General features: G+C 34.7%; 1 protein-coding gene across 2 annotated transcripts in view; it reads left to right on the forward strand.

The window, feature by feature from the left end:
• CCSER1 (coiled-coil serine rich protein 1) overlaps nucleotides 1-14,130 on the forward strand; it is a 1,266,496-nt gene that overhangs the window by 303,334 nt on the left and 949,032 nt on the right. For both annotated transcript variants that reach the window (XM_065877864.1, XM_065877863.1), the window contains one exon: nucleotides 11,586-11,706. In XM_065877864.1, coding sequence (XP_065733936.1) covers nucleotides 11,586-11,706 — 121 coding nt within the window. The remainder of the gene's footprint in view (nucleotides 1-11,585; nucleotides 11,707-14,130) is intronic.

Raw genomic sequence — 14,130 nt, forward strand, 5'->3', positions numbered from 1 at the left:
AAGTAGAATATTTCCTTTTCCATAAGTTTTTAAATATTTCCTTTAAAAGATTATAGTTTAGTTTTTTAGTGGTTCTATTCTTGCTTCCTTGACAAATCCCTGTAGAATATGTTTAACAATGTATAATGTTGACATACTTAACTAGAAAGAATGGTAGTAAAATGCATTTTGGTTTAACTTTCTGTCCTCTGAGGAAATTAACTGTTGCGTATGTGGAATGCTTTTTAAATGCTTTTATATTCTACTATATCAAGCACCTTTTTCCCCCTTCCCTTAAAAAAATTTTCTTCTGTGTTCTAGAGCTTAGAATATCAGATTACAGACATTTTAAGTTAAGCATTATTTAATTGATATATGCCTTGTCATTCACATTTTCCCAGAATGGATAACAACTACGATTTCATCTTATGCCTGGAAAATTCACAAAGAATTATTTAGACTGGTAGAGCAGATACTTATTTGTCTGTACTTCCGATAGTGAAATTGCTCCAAGGGTAGCTCCAAGGCTCTTTCGAAGTTTGAAATGAGAGACATAACTGGGAAATTCAGCACATTTACCAGACTTTCTTTTCCTCTAAGTGAATTGAATATATATGTAAATATATATGTTGCTGTTAATATTTTTTGTTTCCATAGCATTGAGTCATAGACAAGTGCTGAATGAGAATTTTAACTATCAGTTAGTCCCTTGTAATTTTCACTTATAAATTTTAAGCATACTAACATGTGGACAAGTTTTTGTGGCACTTATGTCAAGAATTTTTTCTGTATCACTGAGGTAACACTTTTAATGAAAACCTGTCCAGGGGCATGAAAATCTATAGTTTTCATTAGTTATGTAAGTGCTCTTTATGAATGTATTGTTTATTGCTGTGTACCAAATTTTTCTAAATCTTAATGGCTTAAAACACCAAACATCATTCATATTTCATGATTTTGGGGGGTCAGGAATTCAGACAGGGTGTAGCAGGAAGATTTTTCCTCTGCTGTGTGATGTTCAAGGCCTCAACCAAAATAAATGCCCTTTCACTCACATTCAGTGATCAGTGATGCCTGTTGACTGTGGGCCAGAACACCCATGTGGACTTAGATTCCTTTCAACATGGCAGCTGGGTCCCAGCCGCCAGTGTCCCAAGAGAGAGCCAGACAGAAGGCACAGTGCCGTCTGTGACCTAGCCTTGAAAGTCACAGGGCATCACTTCCACCATATTCCTTTAGTCAAAGCAGTCACAAAGGGAAGGAACTGAAACCCCACCACTCAAGTAGAATGTCAAAAACTAGCAGGATGGGATATATATTAATGTGACCATCTTTAGAAAAGACATTCTGCCATAATGTGTTTTAACAGTCCTGCAAAGTTGAACATGGAAAGTTTAGTGAACAATATAACTTCTACTTGAATTAATCAGAAGCAGTAAACCACAGATAATGATGTCATTGTAATATTACATGTGGAATCTGTGACATTGATGACAGACTTCACAGACCTCTAGTGCTACTATTGTCCCTGTATATAGCCTTCTGTGGAAGCCTGGAGAATACATAATCTAGGGTTTTATACTCTAAATGATGGCAGTACAGATGAAGGAGTGCTGATAATTTTTTTAATACCTAAGTTATCAGAAAGCAGTAATGGTTGTTGATGACTTTATCCTTTCCAGTACTCTCTGTATTATATATGTGTATAAATGTATATATGTGTATAAAATGTATATGTATGTAATATGTGTATTATATAAAATATATATGCATATGTGTTCATACACACAAACTCTGTACGGTATATTTTTAAATAAACTAACAATCTAGATCACACTTGGAAGAAGGCAGCCAGAATGACAAAGTAATAACTTCTCAAAATTAGAATTGTGAAGCATCAGCTGAATGGCCTGAATGGACACGTCAGAGAATTTGGAATGGATGAGGATAGTAGTAGGAGCAATATAGATCCAGTCATTAGGTGAGATTTATGGTTTATTTAATTATTAATATTAGTACAAGTAATTCTCGAGTCCTGTTCCTAAAATGACCATTGTATTAGTTTAGTAGTGCTGCTATAACCAAGCACCACAGACTGGGTGGCTTAACAGAAATTTATTTTCTCACAGTTCTTGAAGCTAGAATTTTGGGTTTGAGGTGTCTATAGGTTTGATTTTTTTTCTGAAGCCTCTCTCCTTGGCTTTTAGATGGCTGTCTTCTCTATCTGTCCACACTTGATCATCCCTCTGTGTGAGCCTGAGTCCTAATCTCTTCTTCTTATAAGGACACAAGTCATATTGGATTAGGGCCCACCCTGATGACTTCATTTTAACTTAAGTACATCTTTAAAGACCCTTTCTCCAAATACAGTTACATTCTGAGATTAGGGGATTAGGACCTCCAATAGGAATTTGGGGGGTGGGACACTGTTTTACCTATAACATCCATGAGATGATATTTTTCTGTTTATTAAAATAAAATTACACTAGACATAAATTTCTTACTCTGCAGTCAGGAGAGAAGAGGGAGTCAGCAGGAGTTTATAAATGCTTGTTCATGATCAACATTCAAGAAAGTCACTGGCTATTTCCACTTGCATTTGATGTGTCAAGGATGCATTTTTGCCTGCCCCAAACATATTAGTGCTTGAGTTATAATAATAAAAGAGGTAACCTTACAAACTGAATTCACAATTTTACATTGTTCTGTTTTTGTCTATCACTCATGAGGTTTCCACTTTATTCCAAAAAATATTTGCACAATGTAAAGATTTGTGAAAATAGCTATTCAAAAGCTGAGGCAAGAAATAAATTGAGATTAGATTGGTTAAAAACATGAAATTTCGAGGAACAAAATTTTACAGTAAATCTGATAACTGTCCAAGCGTGTTACAAGATCAATAGTTACTACTGTACACCACAATAAAAGTATCGGAATTTACTGGATAATGTGAGATAAGCCTGACTAAATTTAATGTTGCTTTTTACATTTTATAGTTTTGTCCAAAGTTTCCAGGATGTAGTTATTTTCATGTGTATTTCTATATATATGTTTTCTGTAATCAGTTTTTACTTCAGGATATTAACAATTTCTATGCAATTCTTTCAGATCTTTAAAAATATCCCAAGATGATATTATCCTTACACAATATGGTTGTACAAGATATTTTTAAAAATTTTAATTATCATTTAAGTTACCTCTAAATTAATTTGGAAGTCTTTTCCTCTGGCTTTTGCCAATTCTTTTTTCTCATCGATCCATGCTTTCACTATATTTTCCTTTTTGTAGTATACCGAGAATTGTGTTTCATTTTAATAAAGGAGCAAGTAAATATAAACTGTGATTATGTGTTTGAAATAGAAGTTTAAAATTTCTGAATACTCTGCAGCCTTAGTTTTTTCCCTCCTTTCCATGGCACTGCTGCTTCCAGTGACTGGAAGTCCTCACCATTTCTCACTTCGTTTATTTCAGTAGCATTGTCAGTGGTCTCACCCTATCTTGTTCCTGTACTTAGATATTGCCAAGGCTATTTATTTATTTATTTATTTTATTTTTTACTTTCTTGGCGGTAGGCGGGCCTCTCACTGTTGCGGAGCACAGGCTCCGGACGCGCAGGCTCAGCGGCCATGGCTCACGGGCCCAGCCGCTCCGCGGCATGTGGCATGTGGGCTCTTCCCGGACCGGGGCACGAACCCGTTTCCCCTGCATCGGCAGGCGGACTCTCAACCACTGTGCCACCAGGGAAGCCCTGCCCAGGCTATTTAAAGCTGATCATGTTGAAATGATTGGTAGCACATCTTCATTAACTTCAGAATCAGATATTAATATTTTAGAGATGCTTATAAGGTCCTTAAGTTATTGGCAATAATCTACATCTCTGTTCGGCAACTTCTTGCTCTCGTCTATGTGGTCCCTGCTACACTGAATTATTTGAATTTTTCAAGATATATAACATTTTCTCATATCTCATTGCTTTTTAGCACTTTTCTCTGTGCTTGGCTAGCATCTTTTCTTTTCCCTAATGCCTCACTTCATTTTTCTTTATCTCTCATTCACTGGACAAATATTTATTGAGGGCTTCTTTGTATTATATATCCATAATATATAAGTTATATATAAGTAAGAACTAAGTAACAAGGAGTGAACAAGATAGCAGCAATACTACTATTACAATCCTGCTGATTACTTTACCTGGCTGGCTTCTATGTTAGCACTTCCTATATGGTATTATTTTCCGACTACACTACGTTACACTTTGGCAAATACTTTGTCTTTTATCTTTATCAGTCCAGTACCTATTACAATGCATAGACATGGTATAGCTCAGTGAATGCCACTAATGTAATGAATATGTGGACCTGCTTTTGCGGAATGTGTGTTTATTCATAGTCATGATACAATGACTTGCATTTTATCTGCTTATTTTCAATTTCTCTTTCAATTCTGGACTATTATTATTTCATCAGAAGAGCCCTTTATAAGCACTGTGTTAAGGACGTTAATTAAAAGAAAATATTTAGAGGTTCACCAAAAATCGAATGTAATACCAAAATGCCTTTGTTGACTGGTGTATTTCTCAACCAGAGAAACAGAACTGGTAGACTGGCTTATGTGATTGTGGGGACTGGCTGGGCAAAAGCAAAACCTGGGGCTTCCCTGGTGGCGCAGTGGTTGAGAGTCCGCCTGCTGATGCAGGGGATGCAGGTTCGTGCCCCGGTCCGGGAAGATCCCACATGCCGCAGAGCGGCTGGGCCCGTGAGCCATGGCCGCTGAGCTTGCACGTCCAGAGCCTGTGCTCCGCAACGGGAGAGGCCACCTCAGTGAGAGGCCCGCGTACAGCAAAAAACAAAAAACAAAAAGCAAAACCTGGAGAGCACACCATCAGGAGGGGCAGGTTGGAATTTTTGACATGGGCAGAATTTTAAACTTCATCAAGAAGCCTCAATTGTTCTTAAGGCTTTTCAACTGCCATTTGAATAAGGCCTACCCAGATTATCTACCATAGTCTCCCTTACTTAAATTCAACTGTAATGGACTGTAATCATATCTACAAAACATCTTCACAGCAGATCTAGAGTAGTGTTTGATTGAATAACTGGAGTCTGATGTATCAAAAAATTCAAAACTCATCAGTTATAAGCAATAATATATGGTAACATTTTAAAACTTCTTTACCTTTTCTCTAGCATTGTCCTCAGCACTTCACAGGCATTAATTCATTTCATCCTCAGAACAACCTAAGAAGATATTATTATTCCTATTTTACTGTTAAGAAAAAACTACAGAGAGGTAAATTTGATTTGAGAATCTATTGCATTAGAAGATATGTATTCCACAAAAGCATGTATTTTTGTCATTTAAATTCATTCATGTATCTCAAGGCCCTGTAACGTGCTGGGCAAGAAAAATCAACAGCAACTGATTACAAATAATTTTGAAAAAATAAATTTTTCTAAATTATGTCTTTCTTTGTCATAGATAAATGTATCTAGTGATGGGTTTCACCTTGACACTTGACACTCGTTCTCCAGCGGAGCAGTAGTAAAACAATTGTTGTCGGTCATTTTGAAGGGCAGAGTTTGGAGCCTAGTGCATTTGTATGTTGAGTCAAAATTATGTTCTGAGGCAAATTGCCTAATGATTATACAGTTTTCTTAGGATAAAGAATTCAGATGTAAGAATATTATTGAATAGAAACGTGATTGAAAATGGTCAACTATTAACTCTATTTCAGAACACTTGATGAATTTTATTTAAATGAGAATCAACATGAAGTATGGTCAGTATCAGGGGGACTAGAGGCAAATTGATTGAATTCTGGTTTTGCTTCTCCCTAGCTGTGTGATCTTGAACAGTGTACAAATGGGGATAATAATAGTACTTACTGTATAGAATTTTTCTGAGGGGTAAAGACAATACTCTAAGCGTAAATTCACAGTTAATACACAGAACTAAGCCTACCACATAATGTTCTTATTTTTTAATTTTTTAAAATTTATTTTATTTATTTATTTTTTGCTGTGTTGCATCTTTGTTGCTGTGCGAGGGCTTTCTCTAGTTGAGGCTAGTAGGGGCTGCTCTTCGTTGCGGTGCACTGGCTTCTCATTGCAGTGGCTTCTTTTGTTGCGGAGCGTGGGCTCTAGGCGTGCGGACTTCTGTAGCTGTGGCACGTGGGCTCAGTAGTTGTGGCTTGCGGGCTCTAGAGCACAGGCTCAGTAGTTGTGATGCATGGGCTTAGTTGCTCTGCGGCATGTGGGATCTTCCCAGACCAGAGCTCGAACCCATGTCCCCTGCATTGGCAGACGGATTCTTAACCACTGCGCCACCGGGGAAGTCCCACATAATGTTCTTTAAGCATTCGTTAAACAAATGTTAACCTTTCGGTGAGTTAAGCTTTACTGGTGGGTTGTTATGTGGTAAATACATGGATCCTGGATATTTGGAAAAAAATTGAAAAGTGAACACTTCCAAGTCATAAAGGAAATTCTTTTCTTTTAAGCTTACAATTTGCTCATTGATAGTAAACTATTCTGTTGAGTTAGAGTCGGGACTTCAAATGTATAATACTTACAAATGATACTTATAAGTTAACTGTGCTCTAGGAACCTTCAGTAATTTGAATGTTTTAATTTTGCATGAAAGAGAAACATGCCTCTCCTAATAAATCTTTGGCATTTTTGAAAACATTTATTAAAATATATTACTTTTTGGTGCTTTAAAATTGATTTTATAAATTAAAAGACCAAATGAAGATAGAAGTTCAGTAATTAAGTGAAATAGTTTTGATATATAAAACTGGAGAGAGAGCAACTTAAAATTTCAATGTTCAGGTTTTGCATCTCAGTTTATTATGAGTGTGATAGAAACATTTTGTAATATTGGAGAGTCATTTCATGTAATAGCATATTCTTTGTGGTATAATAAAAGGTTACATGGCAAAGTCAGACTACTCAGTGTTAAACCTAGAAATGATTTCTACTCTGTCCTAAGCTTTACAGATTTTGGACTTAGGGATCCAGTAGGTTTGATCATTTTTAGTGTTCATATACTCTACCTAGAAATAAGTGACAGCAGTGCTTAGAACAAAAACTTAGGATAAGTAATTCTTGTGACTCTCAAGCATTTTCCTTCATTTTAAAACCCTACTTGTATAATCTCAGAGTCAATTGTCAGTTTATCATGTTGGAATCATTCTTTTCATAGTAACTTATGGTTGCTGACAACTGACTTCCTCTGGATGTAGTCCTACGTGCAATTCTACGTGCAACCTTCTCAGAATGCCCCGATTAGTGACCCCAATCTTGTCAAAAAGGCTCTATCTGTCTAGAAAGAAACGGGGACTTTAATTTTTCAGTCAGCTGTCCTCTGACATTCCTAGTATTAGAAGCCTGTGATGGAATTGTCTGCACTTCATGAAGTACGTTTACAACAACAATTCTTTTCACAGAAGAGCAAATTTAGCATATAAATTTGTAGGTTAGTGCCTCAAATTATTATTTGCATCTTTGGTTGGAAGCAATAGTGGAAAATGTATTGATTTTTTTCAACTCATGGATGCTGGAAACCTACTTGAATATGCAGTGCCTTGACACTGGCTCATGCTTTTTAAGTTACATTATGAAATAATTATCTGCTGTTTCTTTTTAAAATTTAGAAGTTAATAAACTTTTCATACATTTTTAAAGCTAACTTTATAAGTACAATTAAATAATGTGAGTAATTAAAAGTTGGGAGTTCCTGTTTGTTTCATTTTCTGCTTTCGCCTAAAGCCAATTTTTCCCATCATAAGAGTTAAATCTTATGAATGGTGAACCGTTTATACTTGACGTAATTTGGAAAGTACAGAAGTCATCCTTGCCTCAAGCCAGGGTTCCTACAATTTTCACAGTCCCTAAGCATGCCACCATGATTCAATCCCAAATCAAAAGCCCCTGGTTGTATGGTAGTAGATGGATTTGAGGGGAATCTATGAAATAATATTGTCCTTTTAATAGATTTAGAATGATCAACTAGTCTAGTCATTTACAATGTCTTCTGAAAAAGTGATCTTTTGTGGGGGGAGAAGGAGGATGAAGGAGAAAATATTCCGAAAATGAGACTAAATTTAATCTGGCTAAATTAGAAAACTAGTTTTCCTGAAGGAGTTTCAAGAATTTATACTGTTTTGAGGCCAAAATCAGTATTCCACACATCTGTTCATCTACTCTGTTCTCATGACTATTTTAACGCATGTTTTATTATTCCTGTTTATAAAAGTAAGAAAAGGTCACTATAGGAAATTTGGAAAACACTAAAGACTATAAAGAAGAAAATGAAATCACCTGTTGTTGAATAACCCAAACTTTAACTCCTGTAGTAATTTTTATATGTTTACCTTTAAAATGGTATAGTATATAAGCAATTTTTCTCAATTATGAGAAAAATTGGCCTTATTTCATAAAGTTCAACATAATTAGAAAACCATATTAACTTATCTTACTCCAATACTTTTTGTAAAAATTTGTCTACTTAATCCTACAAATGTGAAAAAACATGAGCAATACTATTCCATAAAAATTATGTATTGTTTTCTTCTTGTATCTCTAACATGGTTAAAAATGTACTCATTGGGGCTTCCCTGGTGGCACAGTGGTTGAGCATCAGCCTGCCAATGCAGGGGACACGGGTTCGAGCCCTGGTCTGGGAAGATCCCGCATGCCACGGAGCAACTAGGCCTGTGAGCCACCACTACTGAGCCTGCGCGTTTGGAGCCTGTGCTCCGCAACAAGAGAGGCCACGATAGTGAGAGGCCCACGCACCGCGATGTAGAGTGGCCCCCGCTCAACACAACTAGAGAAAGCCCTCGCACAGAAATGAAGACCCAACACGGCCAAAATTAAATAAATAAATAAATAAATTTATTTTTTATAAAAATGTACTCATTGCCTTATTAGCGAAATTGTAAGGTAGAGACTTATGTTGGCTAACAATTATGATTCGCATTTTACTTTCATTGATCTTATAGTGTAATTTCCTTTCAGAGTCTAGCAATAATTCAGTATTTGTATCAGAAATATTTAAATTTCTCCCTGCTTAAATAGAAATTTGTAAGGCGTTTTATCAGGGAGATTAAATATCATTTTGATATATAGACTGTCTTATTTCTCACTGACATCCATATCCTTTTGTAAAATGCTCTAGGGCAACAAAAGTTTATGATCTTTTCCTAAAAAGCAAATGTTTAAAATCCACTAACTTTGGAGGTCTTTTTCAAACTTGAAATTTCCTTTTAATCTGTATCATAAAGGTTTCTTTTAATGGCAAATACAGTGTTTTCCCCTTTAGTTAGTAATATTCCTATGATTCTTCAAAAGTAATCTATGCATTCATGGCATGGTAAAATATGATAATATTCAACAACTCCTATGATAACCAGATTACTCTACAGAGTAGTTCACGTCATGGCCACTGTGATATAAGGTTATGATTTACTTTTTAAATGTGGACCATGGTTTGGAAGAACAACTTTTGATATATCAGAATATAGTGATCACATGAATACCCATTACTCTTTTGACCCTCAGAAATCCTTTCTCTTCTCAGTGACATATTGCTAACGTTTCTTTTATTTCTTTTTTTCTTTCTGCCTCAGGAAGGACAGCCTAGGCATATTCTTTGTTTTGAAAAATCTGTACTTCCCTTTTATTATACCTTTCATTTCTTTTGAAGTTATAAATTCTCTGTTACTTATTTGCCTAACTTACATTTATTACACTAATTCTTATATTTTGTGATAAATACAATTTAAAGATATTAAAATTTGAGTGTGATTTAATTTCAGCTTAATATAAAAACTCAGTCATTTACATGGAGCTCCCAACCATCCACCTTTAGACAGGTCCATTAATTGTCACTTTCATCATGTAAAAATTAAAGGGACTTACTTTCTGATTGACTTAGTCATTGATTTTTTTTTAACTGCAGTACCTTTGGATTCAATGTCAATTGTTTCAACCTCTGCATCATAAAAATTAAGTATTAATACTCATATTACCTTAAGTAAACAAATGATCCCTATTTTTGAAAAAAAAATATTGTTTACTTAGAGCATTTTCCCTGTTCATTCTCTCTTTTCCTTTAAAAAAAAAATGACTTAGCTCTATTTTCCCTCATAGAGATCTAGGTAAATGTTTTCATCTGGTCAGAAGTTTTTTGCCCTAATATTTGAGTAATATCTCTAGAAGAAATTAAAACTTCATTAAAACTTGGGGCAAGGGAGGACATTTCTTTCTTGTCCACAGGAGAATCCTACCATTAAGCATATTTCTTGGAACATACCAGTTAGTTCACTCAATATTTATTGAATAAGTGAACGCTGTCCCTGAGAAATGAATCAGTAATTCTTAGTCTGTTTCATCATTAGCAGTGTTTAAGGCAACAGTGGAAATTTAAAATATAATAGAGTTTTCTTCTCCCAGCTATGAAGGATGTGTTTGTCTTAAACTCAAAGCACATGCCAAGAATAAGTCGAGAAAATTAAATTTTAAAAAAATGTGTTTGATGGCATTGGAGAGATGATGAGGAACCCACTGCTCCACCTCTTTGACACATACTGCGCAGTAATCTTTGCCTCTTGAGTGACGCAAGATTGTTTTAAATTCAGCTCTGCTTTTAGTGGTCATCCTTTTTGCCTGAGGCTCTCATGCTAAGCAGATTAATAATTCAGCAGATACTTTTAGGGGAAAACGGAAGAACGCTGGGATCATTTCTGACACCTCCTTCTCTTTGAGATCATGGGCCCACACTTCTCGGTGACTTGCATGGTCCTATTGTATTTTTTGTACTGTCCTTTGCTAATGTGTGCTGTCGTCTTGAGTATTGCCTCTTTCCAGATAGTTGTCGCAGTCGTGGTTCTTGAAATGAGTACCTAGATCAGTGATAATTTGTCGTCCGTTTATAATCAAGTCAAGTAGCACTCCCAGTACTATCAGCTTTTATTTCTTGAAATGAGTACCTAGATCAGTGATGATAATTTGTCGTCCGTTTATAATCAAGTCAAGTAGCACTCCCAGTACTATCAGCTTTTATTTCTTTGCTTCACTTTCTTTTCTTTTGGCAAATTCCTTCATTAGATTATCCATTTTTAAAAATGTCACGTGGCTTTAACACTGGGAGAGAAGGAAGCAATGTAGCTATACACTTTGATGTCTTTGCTAAAACTGAGTACAGATACCTAGTGACAAATCCTTGACAGACTTTGAAAGAAGCAATGTGTGTGTCACTGGTCATGATGAACATCTCTTATTTGTGTAGTGATTTGTGGAGATTGTGTGTAATTAGTGCACTTCTTATTCTTCAATAAAAAGCTTTTTTTAAATGAAGGATTATAAAGTGTGGGCAACACCTTTTCTGCTGTGTGGCTTAAAAAAATGAAAGCAAAAGGTGCCCAAGGTCATTCAGCTAGTGAGTGGAGAGACAGAATAGAAAATGATAATTAAAGACAATTTAATGGCAATTAATGTTTTAGTTGAATTATCTTTCATTTGACTGAAAATAAAGAAGAGAAAAAGAGAGAACAGTCAAGAAATAATTGTGACATTTACAAATTATTATTTCTAATAAAACAGTTTGCCGGGAGGATTCATACCACTCTGTGGTCTCATGTGCTGCTGTAGTTCTCACTCCTATGGACCCAACAATAGAGATGAAGAAAAGAGAAGAACTAAAATTTCCTGAGCCTTCGAAACAGTAAGTTGTTCATTTGATTTTTCAGAGTTTTTTAAAACTTACTAGTTAGATAACTGATCAGAATTTGATCACTCAAAAATTGTGCTTTATAATGAATGTATTAATATTAGTATATTGAGAGAACAGAAATAAATTTTGCACGTTTTAAAAAATCAACTTATCCTAATAATGCCTCAATGAATAACTTGTCTTCTGATGTAGTGTGTTTGAGCTATATGCCTTTCACGTTTCATTTTGTTACCTCATCTCAGTGATGTGAGTAAGAAGACTGAAGCACTTCATTTCCTTAACACTGTGATTATGGATGCACTGTTCTTGGATTCCTTATTTTATAGTTGTAGTCTTTAATGGTCTAAAATATGATCACTTTTAAATATAAATTTCTTAGCCTTAAGTTGGTTTGTACTTTATAAGGAATGAAAGTCATTTTTAACTTTATACTATTTAATGTTTCCATATTTTTTCCATTTAAACAGATCAAGCTTCATTTAAATTTAAATTTGATCTTATCTTGAATAAATAATAGATTTTTTTCTTATAATGGCCAAATAATTAAATTCATAATAGCCAGTGTAAGGTACATGGACTTAAAATATCCAATAAGCTAGGATTATTTCTAGTTATGTATTAAGTAAATTAAAAGGGAAAACCTACTGATGATTTTCCAGTCAAAATAGTGTCATGCTTGCTTTAAGGTCTTGGGTAGGAGACTAGGAGATGTATGGTGTTGCCAAGGACTGCTGGCTTCAGTAGGAGTTACCTTGTAGTAGCTACTATTTTCCCCCATTAGATTAACTGTATCATACTTGTTTCTTGATGTCTTTCTACTGGATAAGCTGCTAAGACTGAGTTTCCTGGAGCATGATAGTGTCTGATACTCTTTGTGAAAATCAATTAGAATATCCCTTAATGTTACATTCGGTAATGTCAAAGTCAAATAGAGCAATGTGTATATTTGATGGCATGAAGATAGCATTAATATTCTCATCATAGAGGAAAGAAATACTAACCAATTCAGAAAGTAATGATTGTAATTCAGTTTTAATACAAGCTAAAAGTGAAAACAATTCAACTACTCTTAGTATAGTCTAATTTTTTGGTTCCAAAAGCCTTTTTTGTCTACTAGGAAGAAAATTACTTCTCATATGTGCCAATTGAATTGTATTAGAAAACTCAAATGCATTTTTTGCAATGTATGTATGTTTATATTTGTAAATTGGATCTTAAATTCTCTTAATTATCTTTCAGTGACTGTATTCAAAACTGGCAAATAGTATTATTTGTTTACATAAAATGTCTTTTTTCCAGTCTTAGATACTTCATAAATATTCATTCTTCTTTATTCTGAGGTATAGATTGAAGTAGACAGCATTTGTTAACTGGCTGTTCTTCTTCTTCCTGTTACCGTACATTCACTCTGATACTCCTCTGTATTCTCTGAATCTTTCTCATTTAAACACTCTCCCTCAATAGGATCATTCGTTCATTTCTATAGGTTTTGTTATTGTTTTTCTGAGTCAGAGTGATCTTGGTTAAAATCTTAACTTTTCTACATATTAGGTGGAAATTGGAGACATTTTACTTAAACTCTTTGTCTTTTTTTTTTCTACATCTGTCAGAAAAAATGGGGTGATATCACCATCTTTACAGGGTCATTGTTAGTGTTATATGAAGTGATATTGTTAAAGGACCGGAAATCTAAAAATCCATAAAAGTGTTAGTTATGTTGCCCCTTCCATAGCTTCAACTACCAACATTACTGATGATTTACAGATATATATTCTTCTCCTGAAGGCTCTTCTTAATGCAAGTCTAATATATAAAGTTCTTGACCGGGATTGTCTAACTAGGTGTCCTACCAGAATCGTTTACTGAGTATGTTTAAACCAAATTAATGACCCTTCTAGCCCCCTCAAGCTTTTCATTCCTTCTGATTTCCATATTTATGTAAAGCAACCATTATTTTTCTTTTCTTAAAATCTTGATATGTTTTTTCCTCACATCTCACATTCAATTAGTTATTGATTACTTGATTAATGTCTCTGTTATATTTTTCTTACCATTTGAGCTGACCAGGAAGGCATACACTTCTTATATTTTAAAACTTTTTCTAACATGTATATTCAATGAGATCTTAATAAAGCCATTCAAATAGTGGTCATCTATCAAATGGAGATTACATATGCCCTCCATACCTCACACTGCTGTTTTGAGAATTAAATGACTACGACTATATGACTATATGGCAAGAACACAATTCAGATGTAGTGATTAATTCAAAACTCTTGTTTGCCAATGAGAGAAGCCCTGATGTAAATTGATTTCAGAAAAATCAAGGGTGATGGTTGTTATTGGCTCATGTAATTGAAAGTATAGAGGTAGAAATTTCCTCAAGTATGGTTGAGTCTGGTACTCAGACAATGT

This window comes from Phocoena phocoena, chromosome 5 (assembly GCF_963924675.1).
Source record: "Phocoena phocoena chromosome 5, mPhoPho1.1, whole genome shotgun sequence".
Taxonomy (NCBI): domain Eukaryota; kingdom Metazoa; phylum Chordata; class Mammalia; order Artiodactyla; family Phocoenidae; genus Phocoena; species Phocoena phocoena.